Here is a 23,201-nt window from a genome sequence, read left to right on the forward strand (position 1 = left end):
ACGCCACTAAGTAAAACCACGCTAACAGTATGATTCTGGCAAAAGCCTTTGCCTCCCTCCCAAATCAAAGTCAGAGAGCTTGACTGGTAGCAAATAATGGGTAAGACACTTCCTTCAGAGCTTAAGGGCAACCTAAGACAGGCACAGTCACCCCGGCTAATAAAATAAAAAAGGGGGAAATGTAGGAGCAAGGGTTAAAACAAGACCTGTGGAATTTGTTGAGAACAGCTGATGTCAGAGTGAGCAGCAGTAAATTGTGGAGATTATCTGCTTAATGGAGAACAGCCTGGGAAAGAGAGAATTTTTTTTTATCTTAGCCCCACGTTCTTTATGGTTGTCTTAAGTAAGCACTCTGTTTTCTTGCCAGGTGCATGCATGCTTTTTGTCACGTGAACCCTGCAGTATATAAGCAGGAACTAGTTAAGAATAAAGTTGTCTGTTGTCACTAATCTTCAGACCCCCTAATCCCATCTGTCTCTCTCATCATTCCTTAATATCCTTCGAGCTCTGAACCATGGAAGCAAAAGAGGATACAAATAAATAAATTCAGAAATGGAAGAGGAGACATAGCACTGACCCTGCAGAAATAAATGAGGTAATGAGAGGATACTGTGAGCAACTGTGTACTAATAAATTAGACAACATAGATGAAATGGACAACTTCTTAGAAAGGCATGAACAACCAACATTGATTTGAGAAGAAATAGATGACCTAAGCAAACCAATCACAAGTAAAGGGATTGAATCAATCATCAAAAAACTCCCAAAAGAGAGAAATCCAGGACCAGATGGCTTCACATGTGAATTCTACCAACCATTTAAAAAAGAATTTGTATGAATCCTGCTCAAATGCCTCAAAAAAATTGAAGAGGAGGGAAATCTATCTGACTCATGAAGTCAACATCACCCTAATGCCAAAGCCAGACAAAGATACTACAAGAAAAGAAAATTACAATCTTTTTGTTGAATATAGATGCAGGAATCCTCAACTAAATACTTGCAAATTGAAACCAGCAGCACAATAAAAGAATTATACACTGTGACCAAGTGGAATTTCTTCCAGCTATGCAAGGATGACTCAATATAATAAAATCGATTAATGTAATGCACCATATCAACAAATCAAAGGAGAAAAACCACATGATCGTTTTGATTGATACAGAAAAGTCCTTTGACAAAATTCAACATCGTTTCTTGATGAAAACACTTCAAAGGATAGGAATAGAAGGAAACTTCCTCAATATGATAAAGGAAATATATGGAAAAAGAAGAAAAAAAACCACACAGCGAACATCATCCTCAATGGCAAAAGTCTGTAAGCTTTCCCTAAGATCAGGAACAAGACAAGGATGCCTACTGTCTCCATTGTTATTCAACATTTTACTGGAAGTTCTAGCCGGAACAATTACACAAGAAAATCAAATAAAAGGCATCTAAATTGGAAAGGAAGAAGTAAAACTCTCACTGTTCACAGATGATATGATACTATATGAAAATTCTGAAAAATCTACAGCAAAGCTACTAGAGCTAATAAATGAGTACAGCAAAGCGGTAGGGTACAAGATCAACACCTCAAAATCTGTAGTGTTCTATACACTAGTAGTGAGCAATCTGAGAGGGAAATCAAGAAAAAACAATCCATTTACAATAGCAACCCAAATAATTAAATATTTAGAAATAAATTTAACTAAGGCTACAGAATACCTATACACAGAAAACTACGAGACATTACCAAAAGAAATCATGGAAAACCTAAATAAATGGAAGGGCATACCATGCTCATGGATTGGAAGACTAAATATAGTTAAGACATCAATTCTACCCAAATTGATTTATAGATTCAGTGCAATACCATGTAAAATCCAAAAAACTTACATTGCAGAAATAGAAAAACCAATAACCAAAATTTATTTGGAAGGACAGTGTACCCTGAATAGCTAAAAATTCCTTGAGAAAGAAAAATGAAGTGGGAGATCTCACATTACCTGACTTTAAATCATATTACAAAACTACAGTGGTCAAAACAGCATGGTACTGGCATAAAGATAGATGTACTGACCAATGGAATCAAGTAGAGTGTTCACAAATAGACTCTCTCATTATGGACAATTGATCTTTGATAAAGTGGTCAAGCCAATCCACCTGGGACAGAGCAGATTCTTCAGCATATGGTGCTTGGAGACCTGATATATCCTTATGCAAAAGAATGAAAGAATTATATATCACACCTTATACAAAAATGAACTCAAAATGAATCAAAGACCTAAACATTAGAGCTAGGACCATTAAACTTTTAGGAGAAAATGTAAGGATACATCTTATAAAACTTGAAATAAGAGGCAGTTTCCAAGACCTTGCACCTAAAGCACAAGCCCTGAAAAAAAGAAATAGATAAATAGAAACTCATCAAAATTAAACACTTTTAAAACAAAAGTATTTCCTTTATCATATTGAGGAAGTTCCCTTCTATTCCTATCCTTTGAAGTGTTTTCATCAAGAAAGGATGTTGAATTTTGTCAAAGGCCTTTTCTGCATCAATCAAAATGATCATGTGGTTTTTCTCCTTTGATTTGTTGATATGGTGTATTACATTAATTGATTTTATTGTATTGAGTCATCCTTTTAAAACAAAAGTGTTTAATTTTGTTCATCAAAGAACTTTGTCAAGAAAGTAAAAAGGCAGCCTACACACTGCATGGCAATATTTAGAAACCACATACCAGATAAGGGTTTAGTGCCCAGAATATATAAAGAGATTCTTCAGCTCAATAACAAAAAAGACAAACTACCCAATTAAAAAATGGGCAAAAGCAATACTACCTGATTTAGCACAATAATATAGTATTGAATGAAGCTGAATGTGTGTATGATAGAAGAAAAAGGGATGGGGGCACATATGAAACCAGAAGTAAAGATAGAGGATAAAATCTGAGACAGTATAATTTAGGAATGTCTAGCATGGGGACAATAATGGTCATTAAATGTACAAATTTAAAAAAAAACATTTTGCATGAGGGAGAACAAATGAATATCAGTATTGCAGGGTGCTGAAAATAGGTGGTTTATGGGAAAAAGTACAATCAATGAGAGTTAGGGTCTATAGTCAATGGTAACATTGTAATATGCTTCCACTGAATGTAACAAAGGCCTTATGCCAATACTGTCAACAGGCAGGGGCATGGAAAGGGAATGGGTTCTTTGTGGAAGAAAAAAAATGTCTTTATATAGATTATGGTGGCAAAGCATGTCTATACACTTAGGTTGGATTGTATGATGAATGAATAAAGCTGCTTAAAAATGACAGAGAGAAATAATGCTAGAGAAAATGTGAAGAAAGAGAAATGCGTATTCACTGTCATTAGGGAAACTGAGAGCTGCAGCCCATTGGAGGGCAGTGTGGTGGTTGCCATTTTATCCTGAAACCCTGTTGCTTAGTATATACCTGGAGGAACTGAATGTGGGGGCACGATTGGACATTTATTTGCACACTGGTATCTCTGGTGGCTGTGTTCACAATCCACAGTGGATGAAGGTGGCCTAAGGGTACAACAACTGGGGAATGGAAGGGGGAAGTGTGGTGTACACATACAATGGGCTACTGAGCAATGCAAGAAGGAATGAAGCTGTGAGGCATGCAACTAGGTGAGTGAACCTTAAGGACTATACGTTGAATAAAATGTCAGGAACAAAAAGACAAATATTATCATGCCTCATTCATATGGACTAACTATAATATAAAAACTCAGTGAACTGAAGTTAAGACCATGGGTTATCAGGTTGGAGCCTACTCCAAAGGGTCCTAGATTGTAAGCTCTTACAGTAGTCACACATATTCATGAATTGTAACTGCTATTTCTAAATTCTGAGATACTGAGCTGTTTTTTTATAACCCGGTCATTCCCAGAAACTTTGGGTATTTATGTGACACCTGAGACTCAGAGTTAGGGCTCTGAAGCTATGAAAGTCAGCAGTACCTCATATAGGAACTTTTAAAAGTGGAAAAAGTGATTAGGCTTCGAGTAGAGATATGAATGATGCTTTTCTGGATAGGAGTAAGGGAAATCAGAATACAGGGTAAAGGATGATATCATCCGTATTTTAAAACTTTAACATCTGTGTGAGACCAAATGGAGAGATTTTTATGTGGTGCAAAATTTATATTTTGGAAAGTTCATTTCCTAATTTAACTTGTATGGTCAGCGTAGTTGAACACCATAAGGACATGGAATCTTAAATAGGGCATGAGATTTTGTTGGTTTGTCCAGGTTAGTGTGATCCTCCAACATATTGCAGAGCAATTTGGGCAGTGAATAAAGAAGTATTTGCAAAGTCACCTTGGGGGCCTGAGGAGAAAGGAGGAAATATTCAACTTCCCCATTTGGAGAATTTCTGATATTTTTGCAAGAAGTGGGGACAAACAAATCAATAGGCCCAGCCCTTGATCTTGGTGTTCACCCTTTTGGAATTTATTCCTGCAAAGAATAGGCTAAACCTGCTTCAAATTACACCTAAGGGTCACCCCCAGAGAACCTCTTTTGTTGCTCAGATGTGGCCCCTCTCTCTCTCTAAGCTGAGGCTCTCTCTAAGTGGCAAATGAACTCACTGCCCTCCAACTCTATGTGTGACATGACTCCCAGGGGTATAAATCTCCCTGGCAACAAGGGACAAAAATCCTGGGATGAACTGGGACCCAGCATCAATGTTTAAGAAATCCTTCTTGACCAAAAGGTGGCAGAGAGAAATGAGATAAAATAAAGTTTCAGTGGCTGAGAGATTGCAAACAAAGTTGAGAGGTTATCCTGGAGGTTATTCTTACACATTATATAGATATCCATTTTTAGTTTATTATATATTGGAGTGGCTAGAGGAAAATACCTGAAATTGTAGAGCTGTGTTCTAGTAGCCTTGCTTCTTGGAGACAATTGTATAACAATATAACTTTTAAAATGTGACTTTGTGATTGTGAAAACCTTGTGTCTGATGCTCCTTTCATCTAGGGTATGGATAGACGAGTAAAAACTATGTATAAAAATAAACAAATAATGGGGGGACTAAGGGTAAAATAAATTGGGTAGATGGAAATGCTAGTGGTCAGTGAGAAGGAGGGGTAAAGGGTATAGTATGTATGAGGTTTTTCTTTTTAGTTTTTTTTCTGGAGTGATGCAAATGTGCTAAAAATGATCATGGTGATGAATATACAACTATGTAATGATATTATAAGCCATTGATTATATACCATGTATGGAATGTATGTGTGTGGAGATTTGTCAATAAAAATATTTTTTTAAAAAGGGTGTGCATAAAGGAGCAGCCATGGAGTGGCAAATGGCAAAAGCATTAAGAATCCCTCTAAAATACCCTGATTTGATAACTATTATACAAGACTGTGAAGCTTGTTCCCAGCTTTTCCCTCATTCCGTAGCCTACTGTGGCTGACATATACATAAAGCTAATGTGCCCCTAAGAACTTTAAAAAAACTGTATAGACACAATACCTACATGTGCCATCAATTCTTATTACAGATTGTATATTACTGTTTCAAAAATGCATTAACTAAAGTACTTTAAGTATTTAGCATTATTCTGACAAGTTTGATTTTGATGTTAATTGTATGTGGTGAGATATTTGCTTAAAGACAGTTTCCTTAATTATTTTGGTGACTTAGTATGAAAGATATAAGGGATGTGTTGGTTTATTAAAAGGAAAAAAAAGGATAGTTTTGTCCTAAGATAAAATGAATGGTGGGTGGGCCACGGGGGTTCAGCAGGCAGAATTCTAGCCTGTCATACCGGAGACACAAATTCAATTCCTGGTGCCAGCCCATGTGAAAATAAAAAATTAATTAATTTTAAAAATTAAAAAAAAAATTAATGGTTGTTACAAAGTGAGGAAAATATAGGACAAAACCTGAATAGATATAGGAAGTCACAGAAGGTTTGCAGAAAAGGGAAAAAACAGTTATCAAACTTTTTTGGCCTAAGTTAAAAAAGATTTGGTAATATACTGATGCAAAACTACCATCTAATTTTCTTGCTATTAAAGTAACAAAATTTCCTTCAATTATTGCTCTGTTTTAGTAAGCGGCTATAAAAGTGTTTTTCCTGAATAATCAGTGTGAAAAGAAAAAAGTCTGTGTTTTATCAGAATAACTTCTTATATTTTATGTTGACTTTATCCTGTCCTTGTTGTTTAAAAAATATTAAGTCTTCTCACTTTTAAAAGAGCTGGGTCTTTCTCTAGGCTTTGGTTAAATAAGAAACCAAATATTGTTTCAAACCTGACAACTTTTAACATTTTGCTTTCTCAAGGTTAAGCCCTAAAGAATATCATTTTATTCCTAACAGTTGCAAAGGATTTTTTCTTTCACCTTGAAAGAAAATTAAGTGGTAAAAATAGTTAAGTTCATTTGATATGTTGTAAGTCGCATAATAAAACTTTTGACAATGTCATAAAAATTGAAAGAGATTCTCTAAACTTCTTTAGAAAGTTTGCAAAATACTCGACAATATAGTGCTGCTAATTATGGTTTTAGTTATTTTAAAGACATTTTATGTCACAGAACAGCCAAATTTCCTATCAGTTATTGTTTTATGCTGATGCTTCTCTGAAAGTGCTTGCAGTCAGCTACAAGTCAGAGCTTCAACAATCTCTTCAACAAAAAGAGAAGCAAGGCAAGTACATAATTTATGTCTCCCTATTAACTAACATAACCCTAGAAAAAAAATGTAAAGAAATTGGGCCTCTGTTTTACCTAAAGTCCTTACATGTTCAAACCAGGTTCCTAGTGCTGCGCATGCCCTCTCCCCACTTGAGTTATTGGTTAGACCAATTTCTGTGGCTTCCCAAGCCACATCTTCAGGTCATGCCCCAGAGCTAGGTGGAAACATCTTACTACTATGGACACCTGTAGCTCTGCCTGCTGGAAAGGGCTCCACTGCCTTGGCTCTTCAGTGGGCACTGCCTCCAGACTGGCTCTGTTGCATAGTGCTGGAGGGCACTATGACACAAGCTGGGGGGACCCAGGAACTCACCGTCCCATTCTCAAGAGGACCTACAAAGCTGGAATATGAGGGATGCATCAGAGGTATGTCCACTGGGGAAATCATGGACAGACTGATGTGGTTAGAACCTAACAGGACACAACTGGCACTAAGGCTTGCTCCTGTGGAGGGAACAGCATGTGTGATACTGTAAGCCTAACACCTGCCCATTAGCAGCAAATATCTTAGACCCTATGGGAGAAAATGCTACAGTGATTTTACTCCTGGGAGAAGACTTACCCATTTGGGTACCCACTAAACATTTATGTTTGAGGCCCTACGCTTCATTCCTGCTTCATCTGAATTAATCTGCCTCCCTTGTTTGAGCGTATTAGCTATAGCAGCATTCCACAGCCAGACCGGCAGCTGTGTGTGCACTAAACATCAGTTGCCGCTGGCCTTCCATGGACCATCACTTCTGCCAATGGAACAGTGTGAAGCATGATGCTGATGCAGCAAAACACCCGCCAGTGGCTAGTTTGGAAAAATTTCTTCTCTTTCTCGTTATTACGAGAAAAGACTTTACCTTCCCAAACTGGGACTTATTCCTGTATATGTTCTCTGATCTGGGAGCAAGTCAACAAGAACTGGCCTATTTTGGGGTACTCAGTGTTTAATAGATTAAGGTGGCTTACTGCTGAAACTATGACTGTGGACAAAGTGGCTCCAGTTTGCATGGTGTGTGTTGAAAGGTATAAAAATATGGGGTGGCTGCCTGTTGAAATTTGTGACATAACCATTTGGTGGCAGAATCGTAGCCACTTTCAATGGCAAAGTGTCAATAGTAAAAGTGAAGCCTACCCCTACTGCAAGGTATGTCTCTGGACCTGTGGGCAAAATGGCTGACCCTACCTGCCCTATGATTAGACTGGATGATGCATACAGGGGCACCTCTATGTGCCTGCTACCATTACCACACACAAACCCAGAAACTATGAAATAATAAAAACTAAATATAAAGCAACGTGGATCAACCCAGTTGTTTTACTCTTTGTTCCAGGTGGTACCGCCATAGTAACTGAAAAACATAAAGCTGTTCTAAAGAACCACATTGCACCTGCACTTAATAAATAGAAAATAGCTGTATCTCTATTAAATGATTAATCTACAATTTAGGAAAGCAGTCTTGCAAAGTAACATGGCCTTAAATATGCTCACTGCTGCTCAATGTGTTACTTGTACCATGATTGGCACCACTTGCTGCTCATATGTACCTGATGAACACACAAATGTAACCAATGCATTAGCACACTTGCAAAAGCCTATAAACCATATCCAAAATTTAGGGCTTATAGACTCCTTCTCCTCTTGGCTCACTCACTCTTGCAGTAAAGTACACTCTTCCCATTAGCACACTCACAGTATTGATTATTTGTGTATCTTGTTACTGTTTATATTATAGTTGTGGCCTCATTTCTCAACATTGCAAGCTATAAACCTATAATCTCCCATTCTCACACTTTGGGACTTACATGGAAGAGGTGATGGAAACATTGTAAGAACTGTAGAATAGGGGGGATTGTAACATAATAGGTTTTTGCATTTTTCAGTATCCCCTAACTCTTCCCACTTCATCAGCAATTGTACACATTCCTGCAAATACTCTTCTAGCTCTGTGCCTGCCTTCATTATCTTTCCCCAAGATTAACCCTGTGAGAAATTCTGCCCAAAGAGACAAACACAAAGAAAGAGTTAACGTTGTTAGCAACACATGCATGCACTCTCTTGGCTCTGTGCCTTCTTTGTTTATGCTACTATAAAACCCTGCTTCCTCCTCTGATTAATGCAGAGTGCTTTCACAGGGAGCTCTGAATCCGCCACCTTCAGAGTGACTCGACTCCTCTCCTGTATGTAAGTCCCCTAATAAAATTCACGTCTCAATAAACTTGGAATATGTCATTGGTAACAGAGACCATCAGGAGATAGAAATAGGGTAAGATAATGGGTAACTGGAGCTGAAGGGATACAGATTGTGCAACAAGACTGGATACAAAAACTCAGAAATGGACAGCACAATACTACCTAATTGTAATGTAATTATGTTAAAATACTGAATGAAGCTGCATCTGAGATATAGTTTTTTTTGTTTGTTTTTTTCTTTTTTTATTTCCTTTATTTTTTATTTTTTTAAATTTTTTTCTCTATTATCGTTTTATTTCTTTTTCTGTTGTCTTTCTATTTCTTTTTCTAAATTGATGCAAATGTACTAAGAAATGATGAATATGCATCTATGTGATGATATTAAGAATTACTGATTGTATATGTAGAATGGAATGATTTCTAAATGTTGTGTTAGTTAATTTTTTCAATTAATAAAAAAATAATAAATAAAAATTAAAATAAAAAAAAAAAATTCACGTCTCATTCAGTGCCTGGCATTTTCTTTAGTCTTGCAGCTGTAAAAGCCCCTTCAGGCCAGAATGTACTGACATGACTTTTTCTTTTCCATCCAGAGGAACTCCTGTGCTAAAGGGAGTAAATGGATTATCTAGCTATCCATAGCTAAAGTTTCCTTTAACTCCCATTCCACTTACATTTATTTGCTCACAATAACTCACATTCCAGAAGCAAGCATTTCCATGATTTGTTGTTCGCCCTATAGTCTACTTTATCTATTTATACCAAATCTGTCCTTTTTATATATTATATTTTGGCAAAATAAAATATAGTATTATTTTGTGTTTTTTAATTAACGTAAATGATGTTATATTGCACTCATTGCTCTGAACTTGCATTTTCACTCCATCCTATAATAACATGTCTTCCTGTGTCTTCTCCTTCCTCTTAGATCAATCTGGATTCTTGGCTTAAATACAAAAATAATTTATTAGAAGGAAGTCAGGCAGCTCCCAGGATTTCCCAGAAAGTTGGACTTGAGGCAATTGGCAGGATGCAGTATAGTCTGAGCTGCGAAGTCACATTCAAGTTCACAGTGTGAAAGTCTAGTTAGTATACAGGTCTCCACAAGGACTCTCCTTTGCCCTGCTGGGTAAGGAATTGCAACCAATTCCTGCTGTGAGGAATTGTACCATTCTAAGGCTGAGTCAAAAGGAAAGAGATAGCAAATTGAAGGGGCTCCCATTAATAGTTAAGGTGGGATAATTAAATTAGAATGAAACAATAGTGAACTGAAACACATCATATATATGAAAAATCATGAGTTCATAATAATACTTTAAAATCCCTCATGAATCACCTTTGGAGATTGCTAAGACACCAACCAATTCATTATCCTAAATACTAGTAAATAGAGAGGAAATAACCATTTATCTTGCCTTTCCATATGAACTCTATTTCATGATAACCAAAGTTAATGAAAGAATGTTCTCAGTAGTTTCTCTATTTTGCCACTTCCATGAAGTAGTGGATTTAGGCCATAATCATCAATTGGTGCTAAAATCATTAGGTAAAAAGTTCATGGGCAACTTTATAATGTGTGGCTCTGGCTGAGATACTCAGAACCCACTGACCAATTTAATGCCATAGAAAAAGACAATAAGACACCATGTACCACCTGTTATGCTACAGATAGACAATACCATCCCTGAACTATTCCTGTAAAAGTGCTGAACCTAAATCTAATTAAGCATTTTATATTTATCTATTCATTTATAGGAAATACAGGTAGTAGAGGAAGATGCCATTTGATGCCTTATAGTGCCAAAATCCACAATGGTGGAAAGCAGATAAATAAATACAAGGAAGAAATTGTTATAGATTTAAAAATACTTAAGAGCCATGGAATTCCAACTTAATAGGAAAATCTTGTTTTTAATCTTGATATAAATATTCCATAAAAATATTTTACAAGATAATTCGAGATATTAGAACACTGACTGGATACTAGATGATATTAAGGATTGTTTCCTTTTTCTGAAAATGTTATTGTGGTTATAGTTTTAAAAAATGCTTCTCTTAGAATACCAACTGAGGCATTTTCAGACCTTGAAAGTTAATCAAGGAACTTCTATCATTTGCTCAACAGATTTTGGAATTACTTACTTCCTAGCTGCTAGAACAAATACCATGGAATGGGTTGTCTTAACAGGAATTTATTGGCTCATGGTTTCAAAGACTAGAAGGCTTCCTACCTCTGGGGGTTGGTGTCTTCTGGTTAGCCAGCAATCTTTGGGGTTCCTTGGCTTTTCTATCACATAGCAATGTAAGTGGTGGCGTCTTCTCCTTTCTCTTCTTGGTTCCATTGACTTCCAGCTTCTGGCTGCTTCCTATGGCTTCCCTTTCCTGTGTCCAATTTCCTTTGCTTGTAAGGACTTCAACCATGTTATATTAAGACCAACCCTCATTCGATTTGGTAACTTAACTAATAACATCTTCAAAAGTTCTATTTACAAATGGGTTCATACCCACAGGACCAGGAATTGGGACCTGAACATATCTTTTGTGAGTGTGGCAGTTTGAAGCTATATGTAGCCTAGAAAAACACGTTCTCAAATCAAATCTATTCCTGTTAATGTAAACCCATTGCAAGTAGGACATTTTGAGGAGGCTACTTCAGTTAAAGTAGAACCAACTTCATTTAAGATGACTCTAATCCTGTTACTGGAGGCCTTTATAAAAGAATGAAATTCAGACAGAGGAGAAGAAAGCCACAGGAAATAAGAAGTTAAAATGGAACAGAAGGAAGAGACCAGGAGATGGCCATGTGGCAGAGAAGCCAAGGATGATTGGTAGCTGTCTTTGGGAAGGAAGCATCACCTTGATGATGCCTTGATTTGGACATTTTCATGGACTCAAACTGTAAGCTAATAAATTCCCATTGTTTATACCAACCCATTTCATGGTATCTGCTTCTAGCATCCTAGGAAACTAAAACAATTAGGTAAATGTGTGTCAGTTTAAACCACTAATTTGTGGTAATTTGTTATGAAGCAAGATAGAGCTAATATATTCAGTGACAAATTTAATCCTCACAATAACCTTATGAGGTATATGCTGTCATAGTTAATTCCATGTGTCCACTTGGCTAGGTTGTTGGGTCAAACAAGCACTAGCCTGATTGAGGGTATTTTTACTTTAAATCATTAGGCAGTTGATTACATCTATGGTTGATTACATACACAATCAACAAAGGAGATTGCCTTTAGAAGTCCAAGGCATCTTCTTATCTGACATTCTTGTCTTCCCCTTTTTGGGTGGCAAGAATTGGTTAGCTTTTGATGGCTATACAACCCCACTGTTTCTCAAAATATTTATAGGACCAGTTCAAAGTAAAGAACCACAACTCTTGGTTGGATGGTGTATTAGCTAGGGTTTTCTAGAGAAACAGAATCAGCAGGAGCTATCTGTAGATATAAAACTTATAAAAGTGTCTCATGTAACCATGGGAAGGTAGAGCTGAAGGTCTGTAGGGCAGGCTGCAAGCTGGCAACTCTGATGAAGTTCTGCAACAAACTCTCAGGAGAGGCTGGCTGAGCAGGCATTGGAATGTAAGAGTCCAAGGTCTGTAAGGCAGGCTGCAAGCTGGTAACTCTGATGATTGTTCCTCAACAAACTGTCAGGAGAGGTTGCCTGACAACCATAGGAATGGAAGAGTCCAAAATCCATAGGGCAGGCTATGAAACTGACAACTGTGATGAAGGGCCTGGATGAACTCCACAGGAGAGGCTCACTGGCTGAAGCAGGAAGGAAAAGCTGTCCCTTCTGAATCCTCCTTAAAAGCCTTCCAGTGATTAGATTAAGCATCACTCATTGCAGAAGACACTCCCTTTAGCTGATTACAAACATAGTCAGCTATGGATACAGCTGACATAATTATGATTTAAGTCCATGAAATGTCCCTATAACAATAGGCCAGAGCTTGCCCAATCAGACGACCAGGCACCATCACCTGGCCAACATGACACATGAAACTGACCATGACAGATGGTATATGGGTTCAATAGTATCCCCCCAAATTCATGTCTACTTGGAAACTCAGAATGTGACCTTATTTGGAAATAAAGTATTCGTAGATATAATCAAGTTAATATAAGGAGGCCGTAAAAACAGAAATTGACTATTTCAGCAGTCATAAACAAGAATTTCTGTTTACTTCAGCTAGCCAGCTTCTCCTGGGGAAGTCAATGTCCCCTGCATCAGAGTTTCTATCTTGTAGCCTATCTCACAGAATTCAGACTTGCCAATTCCCAACATTGCCTGAGTCAATTCCTATAATAAAGTAAGTAACATGCATGCTCATAGAAAACCCAATTTTGCAAATGAGGAAACCAAAACACAGACATTAAGCAACTTGTTCAAAGTAACACACCTATTACAGCAGGGGAGGTTTTTTTTTCCTAATCCACAGTATTGTTGTGAAGCTAAGCAATTAAACTTATTGACAGTGGCCGTGGGTGGATTTTTGTAGGCTTGCTGCAGGGGAAGTTAAGAATAGGGGATAGTTTTAAGGCATTATATATACACAGAAAGCTGCTATATCCATTCTTCTGGGCTGACACTTACTATCTGTATTAGTTTCCTAGGCTGCCATGACAAACTATCACAAACTTTGTGGCTTAAAAACAACAGACATTTATTATCTTACAGATCTAGAGACCAGAAGTCTGAAATCAAGGTGTCTTCTGGGAGCTCTGAGAAAGAATCTGTTCCATGCCTCTCTCCTAGCTTCTGGTGGTTGCTGGCAGTCCTTCAAGTTCTTTGGCTTGCAGCTGCATCTCTCTGTTTTCTGCCTCTGTCATTATATGACCTTTCCCCTGTGTTTCCTCTCTGTCTTCAAATCTCTCTCTATCTCTCCCCCTCTCTTTAAGGACACCAGTTATTGGATTTAGGGCCCTCCCTTATCAATATGACCTTATATTGAAGTGATTATATCTACAAAGACCTTATTTGGAAATATATTTGGAAATTCTGAAGTTCCAAATAGACATGAATTTGGGGGGATACTATTGAACCCAGTATACCATCCCATCAAGAGCGGTATTTCTTTACTTTAAACTGGCCCTGTAAATATTTTAAGAAACAATGGGCATTGTATAGCCATCATTAGCTAACTAATGCTTCTTTCCAAAAAAAGAGGGAGACAAAACCCTGCTGTTGGTTTGATTTTATAACAGGTTGATCTTCCTAAACTTAGCTCTAGTTACCCCACACCGTTTATCAAAATTATTTACCAGTGACTCTTTAGCTGCTAAGGTAAGTGCATTCCTCAACTGAGCATTGAAAGCCTGTGATATTTCTCCTGTCCATCCTTCCGTCTTTACCTACCTTAACCTCCGTAAGCAATTTATTCCAGGCAAACCATAATCTATATTGTTGTCTATGCATAGTTTGCATTTTCCCTATTTCCATGCCTTTTTTCCATACTGTTTCACCCTGAATGGAACACTGTCTCCCCAAATCTTGTGAGTCAAAATCCTACCTAACTATAGTGTTTCAGGCATTCTCAAATATTGCTACAGTTTTTGGAGGATAATTCAGCATTTTATTTATTGACAATGTTGAACTTTACCTGAGCTCTGCGCTCCTACAAAACAACCGTGCTTAAGAAATTTTCCCACCCTTCTGTGTTCCAGGAAATGGCTTACAGCAAAGAATCACACTTCTCCATATATTTTGGTTTGCTGAAGATGCCAGGATGCAATGTATCAGAAATGAGTTAGCTTTTACAATGGGGATTTATTAACTTACAATTTACAGTTCTTAAACTGTGAAAATGTCCAACTCAAGGCATCAGTGATACCTGGACTCTGAAGATAAGCTGCCAGCATCCAGGATACCTCTGTCACATGGGAAAGCACATGGCTGGCCTCTGATGGTCCTTTGCTCCCAGGTTTCATTACTTTTAGCTTCTTACTTTAGTGATTTCCTCTCTGAGCTTCTGTGTGGCTTGTCTTAGGTTCTCCAGGGCTTTCATCTCTCAGCTTCTCTGGGGCTTCTCTGAGCTCTTTCTTGGCTTTTCTGTTTGTCCTTTGTCCTCTCATAAAGGACTCTAATAAGGGGATTAAGACCTCTTGAATGGGGTGGGTTAACCCCTCAATTGAATAACCTCATAAAATGTCCCACCCACAATAAGTCAGTACCCATAGGAACAGATGAAAAGAACATGACCTTTTCTGGGGTACATAATAGCTTCAAACCACACTATCTGATTTAGATAAGATTTACAAATGACCTCCTTGTCTACCTATGACAAGATGAGACACAGATGTTCCAAATTCCCAATTTCTCTCTCATAAATGATTAGATGAACTGTCTCCACTGACCAATCTGAACAAAATACCCCCTAACTTTACTCGATCCAACTTTATTCAGGCTTCTCCTATCCCTAGCCCCCGAGTAGTCAGGCTTCTCCTTCCCGTAGTCCCCAAACTTTGGCCCATCCTTAAGGACTGGAAGAAGGAACAATCCCTCCTTAGTGGCACCTCCTGAGAATCAGCTGACCTAGGCAAAAGCATTTCCTGATTACTTGTTATTCCACCTGCTCATCCCACGCCCCCACCTCCAGTTCTTTTATAGTCCTATTTACTCCTCCCTATAAAAGAAAAGCCCTTTTCTGGACAACATGTGAGATGCTTGCAGATCTCAAGGTAACAGCATTCTCCCTACCACAATAGACATCTTCCCCTATTGTAATCCTTTCGAATGAAATCTCTTTTTACCTAAGTCTGCATTTGTTTTTTTGTTATTTGATGTTATTAACAGCCTTAAAAAATGTCTAGCCCTTTTTATCAAATAATTCCACTCCTAGAAATTTAATAAAGGGAAATAATTTTATGCACATCTGGTTATTTGAAAAGTAAAAATTTCTATGGCAAATTATTTGTAATAGGAAAAAAAAACCTGGAAAAAGCAATACTATCCCCAAGTGGAAAAGGTTAAATATATTATGCAGCCATTGAAATTATGTTTTCAAATGACCCTTAATAGCATTTGAAAGTGCTTTTAATCTGTTAGGTCAAACCATAGCAAGATGCAAAAATGTATTTGTTTTTTTTTCCTATGTTTAGAAATTAAAAACTATAAACAAAGGCAGAAAAATACTGAAGCAAATATTCCAAAAAGCTAATATTATTTAATATTTGGTGGGATGACTCATTTTAAACAGTACTTTATGTATTTTGTAAAATTTCTACAATGTTTATATTATTGTAATCAGAGCAGAACAATACAAAAAGATATTGAACAAAATAATACTCCAAACACAACAAGCAAAAAGTCATATCTAGTCATCAAATACCATCTTGTCCATAAGATTTTCATATCATCCCCTTCCCACCATGTCAATCCCTAGCGCTTTGCTTCCATAGCTGTTAAAGTGTCCATAACTTCCTGTATTAGTCAGGGTTCTCTAGAGAAACAGAACAAACAGGAGAGATCTGTAAATAGATTTCAAAAAATGTCTCATGAGTCTAAATTCCATAGCGCAGGTTGCAAGCTGGCCACTCCAATGAAGATCTTCAGTGAATTCCCCCGGAGAGGCTACCTGGCTGAAGTGGAGAAAGGCATTCTCCCTTCTGACTTCTCTTTTAAAACTTTCAACTGATTAGATTAGACATTGCGGAAGATACTCCTCTTAACCTAGTGCAGATGTAATCAGCCATAGTGTAATCAGCATGCTAATGGTTTAATAAACCAGCCTTCTGGTTATTAACTAGTCATAAACTAGTTATTAACTAGTCATAAAATGTCCTTGCAGTATCTGGGTACCATCACCTAAGATGACACGTGAACCCTAACATAACAATTCTTTTTCTTCTATCTTTCCTCGTTAGGTAGAAAAACCATGGAACGTAAAAGTTGTACCCTAAATGGGTAGGCATAGCAAGGTACACACCAATACTAGCCATATCCTTTGGAATTTATATTTTTATATTCCATCATCTGTTAGAATATTTTGACTGAAGCTTTTATTCATGATATGCTAAAAATAAAATTCCTTCAATATAATTTTTCCTGTTCAAAATTCAAAAGTAGGCACTAGAATAACTTTGCAGAAACCTACAACCTCCAGATGGGTCCCTGATCCAGATAAGTCCTGAAACCTAGTCCAGCCTCTCCAGAACATCAGATAGTTCCATCTCCCTACCCCGTATTAGTGACAGACCCTTCGGATAAAAAAAAATTTAGAATTGCCACAGCCCAAACAACCCCACAGAGAGGTATGGAAAGATCAAAGGTGATGATAGAATTTTATATAGTAGATAGGCTTTAACAAATGAATATGAATGCTGAATCATTAAACTGATATCTCTCTTAGTCTCCAGTATTTTAGAGCAGCTAAAAGTAAAAAGCCAAAATTGTGAAATTGTAACCCATGTCAAAGTCTAAAATGTGTTCTACAACTAACTGTGGTGCTGTGCTTTGAAATTTATAGCTTTTTGGTGTATATGTTATTGTTCACAAAAAAAGAAGGAAAAAAAGTCGCTTGTGATAATAAAAAAGTATTTAAGCCTTCTAGCCTCCTACATTCTGGAGCAGCTAGAAGGAAAAATCTGAGGATCTGAGAAGAGCCCATAACAAACTCTGGGATCTGTCCTGTAACCACTTTTTGAAGAGTGCTTTGAAAACTATTGCTTTTTTATTTCTTTGCTTTGTATATATGTTATACTATACAATAAAAAAAGTTAAAAAAAAAAAAAAGTCAAAGGTAACCCTTTCTACACTAAAAAATCACCCAACCTGGTCATAGGTGAGAGAGTTCTGCAGAGTAGTGCATTCCAGCAGCAAGTCACGCCCACAAGCTTCATATGGACTTCATTTTGAATTTAGAATTAAGAGGCTGGTTGCTTAGTTGAAACATTTAAATTTCCCATGACATATTGTTTCCTTTGTAGCAATGAAGTTTTTGGAAGACTTGTGAACTCAGTGTTTTACGTGTAATTCTGGTCCTGAGCAAAATCATGAATGCGTTGATATTTATCTTAGCCTTCTCCTGTCTCTCCTTGCTGATTGCTTTTTCTCATGCTTAGAACTTATTTGCAAGCCTAAGATGCTTTCTACGTGCCTGCAACCAAACCTTGGTCGTTTAAGGGGAAAACTGGAATTTAGGTATCAATACAAAAATATTTCAGATGTATAACAGACACCCTTCCTCTCAGAGATATTCTGATTTTAATACAGGATGCTCGAAACATCAATATCTTAAAGACTCCAGTCGTTGAATTTATAACTATGAAATAACTGGAAAGTGAGTTTATTTTGGAGGCAGGTGATCTTGCCCTCTGCCCATGTTTGTTTGCATAGTCTGCATGAAAATATTTTAACTTTATACTAACAAGCCATAGTGACTTACAATTTTATGCTATTAAATGTTATTAATAACATTGAAAACAGTACATTTAACAAAGATGTGTTTATTTCCATATATTGCTTATTACATTTTTCTTGCCACAGTTTCATGAGAGGCATGGCAAAATCTTTCTCTAAGGCAATTTATTAGTACTGTATGCTCTTCAGATATGAAATTCTTCTGGGCTATTTCAGATATGAAATTCTTCAACATGCAGCATTCAAATATCTATTGGCAATACATCTCTACAAAATACATACAACATTTGGGAATAGTAACCCCTAATCCATACCCCCACAGCCCTGGGGGAAAACATACAAAATTACACGTACAACACTAAGCACATTATAACTAAGAGCAATTCACTTTAAGATAGCATTGAATCCAGAAAGGGTTTAAAAATATTTGTGGATCAAGGCAAGGGATCAAAGGCTAACTGAGCATGGAAAGCACTAAGTTAACTGATAGGGCAACCCTAATTAGTTCTCTCCACCTCCAGCTGTAGGCAGAAATCAATGCAAGTAATCCCATAGTTCGGAAGGCTATGTGGAAATTCATATTGTAAAAGAAAATAAATTAAGGGCTCATTACTTCTAGGGGAATTCACTATAAGATATTTTTCAGGTAGGCAGCTTTACAGTACATTTTAAATATGATTTTACATCAGGGTAAACACATATTCCAATGATACTTTCCTTGCTTAAAATAAGCCAAGAACCTTTCTTTGTGTACCTATCCTCAGAACTTAATGGCACATTCCTGGGAATATTGTTTTGGCAACAAAATTCAATCCTTTGAGAACAGATTTTATTGGGGATGGGGTAGGGCAAGGATAAGCAAAAATCATATGACTTCCTAAATATCTGGTACATAATAGCTGTTTTGTGAATATTGATTAAATATGATGATAAAGAAAGTCATATCATTCTAATTAAATAAAGTTACGAGATTTTCTTTTGTGTCTCTTAAATGGAGTACTCTTACATTGTTATCAATTAGTTTGACAATATATATAATTAAGCTTACATGTCCCTCAATATGACATGCCAGTATATGCAAATATAAATTTATTGGGGTAATTTCCAAATCAAATGGAAAGAAGAAAATAACTACTCTATTTTCAACAAAGCTCACTTAAGTTGGTTCTGCAGGGCAGAGTCAACAAAGATGTACTGCAAACTAAGAAGTACAGTCAAAGTCAGTCTGATAAACCCAAGTATGGAGCATAAGAAAATTCTATCTCCAAAGCTACAAGCCATTAGAAGACCAGATTTGATTACAGCATTGTCCCTATAAAAAGGAACAGTCAAATATTGTGGGCCTTGTAAATACTTTTGCTATGTAAAAGTTAGCTGAATTACTAAAAAGTATTTATATTTTATTCATGAATATTGACCCACTGGATTAAAGTTTTACTTCCTTGTCTGGGCTTTCCAAATTTTTCTGGTACCTGGCTTCTAGCCTGTTCTTGATAGAGAACAGGTGGCCCTGTTTTTGCCCTAGAGCCACCGTAATCACTGCACCCTGTTCTCTGAAATGTTATAAAGAATAATGAACTCAAAAGTTCAGAGGCTCCTGAAAGCTGGTGCAAAAATGAGTACAAAGCAGCCAGAACTCTTTGCAAATGGCTTCTCTGATGGATGCAATTATTTCCAACCTTCATTAAAGGAAAATTCTCTTTTAGGTGCTTAGGAAAGGGTGATAAAGGTGCTGAGTATATTAGTCAAGGTCCCTTGGGAAGACTGTTCTGTCATTCTCTTATTCTGAGTTCCTGAGTCATCTAACCTTATTGTTGTACCAGTAGCACAGATAGCAATGTAACATATAGAAATATTTATAAAACACAGGATTTGGAACCCTCAAACTCTAATGTTCCTCAGATCATAACAACACAATCTCAGTTACAAGGCTTCCTCACAGTGAAGCTGCTCTATTGATATATTTACTTAGTTTCAAAGAGAAGGAAGCCTGCAAAGGTGGAGAAGCGCTGGTGGTCCCCATGGAGAGCGCCGTTGCCCATTCTCAGCCAAACTTCATCTCCTTTGGCCAGTTTCAGCACTGCATGGTTGCTGGATGTATCTGATTTCCCCTTTGTTTCATAGCTGGAAAGATAAAAGGGCACCAGCTGCTTAGTGTTCATAGTGGACAGTCATCGCTTTACCAAAATCTGTCCTCCTCTTCCTTCCAGATTCTCATGCATTTCAGTATAGTCCTGCGGTTGCATTCTCTAAAGGGCCTGTCGGCAGGAATGGGACATGCCACTTCTAGGCTAGGCCTGGCCAATAAAACTCTCACAAACATGCCTCCATGCTCCTTCCCCATTATGACTTTCTGGAATGGTAATGGCAATGATCAGGATCACACTAGAAATTACACGTTAGCCCAAGTTCTTGAAGATTGTGTAGAGGAGAGCTCTTCCTTTCCTGCCCCCAACTGGAACATTCACTCTGAACTACTCTATGAGAAAGACATTTCTATTGTGTTTCAATCATTTCATTTTTGGTCTGTGTTACAGCAGTTAAGCATAACCTAAGGGTGGCAGTTTGAATTATGTACCCCAATTTAGATATGTTTTTATTCTTAAACCCTATTCCAGTGGGTATGAATCCATTGCAAATAGGATCTCTTAAAGATGTTATTTTTAGTCAAAGTGTGGCCCACTGACTGAGAGTGGGTCTTTAGTTGGATTACGAGAGGATTTAGGAAAAGAGACCAGAGTCAGAGTTGGAGGGAAGGCCACAGGGAAGAGCCAGAATTCAACAAAACAGAAGAGCAAGAAGAAAGGAGAGGACATTGCCATGTGATGTGAGCTGGGGATTCAAGCCAAGGAGCCCCGAGGACAGCAGTGAGCCAGCACCAGAATGCTTCTAATCCCGGGGGAGCACCTGGTATTGTCAGTGCCTTGATTTGGATTTCTGGCCTCTGAAACCGTGAGATGATAAATTCTTGTTGTTCAGCCAAAATCGGTTGGTAGTATTTGTGATGGCAGCTCAGGCAAAAATAAGACACCAACTAATATTGGATTTAGTACTGAAGAAGGGTACATAAATAAACCAAACAAAAATATGTTGCATCAGCTCACAACCAGGTAGGGAACAGTGAAGAAAACAAATGTTATGGGCTAGAAAGCTGGAGCACATATTATGCTGTTGCAAAACATCTGGTAATGTAGCAGGCAGGTCTTCCTCTCTTTCTGGTTTAGCTGTGCTCTCTGTGGAAAATCCCCAAACCCCCTCTCCTTGCAGGCAAGTGAGATAAGGCACATTTCCTGGTGTAGAAACCCCCTGCCCTAGCCTTCAGGAACTGGTGAAGATGCATGTAGGCAACAGAAGACATTCCTGGGGTGGGGGCCCCTCAATGGTTCAGCTCAGGGCCATTCTCAACTTAAATCAGCCAATTGTCTACCTTGTCTTTAACACGTCAAAGAGTCTATGAAAGCTAAGGTTGCGTTTTGTTGGGGGCTCAGACTTTCAGAGGCTACTCGCTGAGCCCTATGGCCATAGCAAATAAAAGCTGATTTCCCAAAACTACGGATCCTTAGTATCAGCCTGTTCTGACTTCCCCGAACGTTCCTGGAGGCCTGCGGCCTCGTTCCTGATTTTCACGCTACAGTAAGACAAATGATAATTTAGAAGGTAGACCTAATACCTACTGAGCCTGTACTTTAAGTAAGGGAAGTGAATGGGAAAAAAAAAAAAGCCAAAATGCTGTTTGATGTTTTTTAAAAGATTTTCCTAAAAAAAGATGAGTTCAGACAAGAACTGACAGGGAAGCAAAGGAAGCAAATAGAGAATATCTAGAATATCTAGAAAGCTGAGGCCCAACTGGGTAGGGAAAGCCAAGTGCTTGTACACCTCCAAGGGCAGGGATAAAGCTGTCTTCCCATTAAGACCTCGCATCAACCAAATAAATACAGCCTATGGCACCATCAGATGGCGTTAAAATTTTGCTTTTCTACCCAACGCCATTGTTTTAAAAGTCATTATGGTATAGACACATTAGGTTAAGAAAGAAAGAGGCATGAGGGTAAGGAAGTAAAAAATAACAGACTGAAAAACTATCAAGGAAAGAACATCAGGTATGGTTTACTATATAGCTGACCTGAAGCAAATAGACCAAAAGCCTACTACGTTTCTTTAGAAAAGGGCATTGTTAAAAAAACAAAAAAACGTATCCTAAAAATGCTAAAGATTTCAAGTAGATACTCAAACTTTCAAATCTGTACCAGCAGGAAGTGGTCTGTGAAAAGCCCCAAGGAGGGTCTATTTAGCTTTTGGGTGTGGCCATGGAGAAAAATGGAATGGAAGGGACCCTGCCAGAAAACAAAATCTTGGGGAAAAAATAAAAATAGTCAACAGACTGACTTCATTCTGGACTGGATGCATTAACTGGGGTTTAGACAGTCTTCTATGAGGGCTAAAATGGGAACATGTGTTCTAAGTATGGGAAGAAGGATTCAACAGAATTTATAGCTATAGAGGCAGAGAAGGCTAGCTGTTCAGAAGAATCTTTTCTCCCCCTTTCCATAGGAGCTAGACTACATTTTCTGGTGTTCCTTGCACTGGGGGAAGAAGGAGGGGAGCACAATAAAGTTCCCTGAATGGAATTCCTGAAGCATAAAAATTTCCAAAGCTCTTTGTTCTTTCTTTCTCTTGATTCTGGCAATAACAATGACCAAAGCGAATTTAGAGGACAATGTCATCAGCTTGGGTCGTTCAAGAACTAGGTAGAACAACCCATCTTTGAAACTCCCCACAGCCCTTCCCTCAGGAATTTTGCCTGAAATATTGAAGAAAAATCAAGTTCTATTGCATTTGAGCCACTATAATCTGGATCTCTTTGTTGCAGCAGTTTCACTTCCATAATTCTTTTAGCATTTCAAATACATCCTTCCACTCAGGATAGGTCCTAG

At 37.7% G+C, this 23,201-nt stretch overlaps 1 protein-coding gene across 2 annotated transcripts in view; it reads right to left on the reverse strand.

Annotated features, from left to right (window-relative positions):
- Positions 1-18,194: 18,194 nt before the first annotated feature.
- The window catches only part of C1QTNF3 (C1q and TNF related 3), a 31,303-nt gene continuing 26,296 nt past the window's right edge, over positions 18,195-23,201 (reverse strand). For both annotated transcript variants that reach the window (XM_077115146.1, XM_077115145.1), the window contains exon 6: positions 18,195-20,391. In XM_077115146.1, coding sequence (XP_076971261.1) covers positions 20,232-20,391 — 160 coding nt within the window. In that variant the 3' untranslated portion in view covers positions 18,195-20,231. The remainder of the gene's footprint in view (positions 20,392-23,201) is intronic.

Source organism: Tamandua tetradactyla, chromosome 9 (assembly GCF_023851605.1).
Source record: "Tamandua tetradactyla isolate mTamTet1 chromosome 9, mTamTet1.pri, whole genome shotgun sequence".
Lineage (NCBI taxonomy): Eukaryota > Metazoa > Chordata > Mammalia > Pilosa > Myrmecophagidae > Tamandua > Tamandua tetradactyla.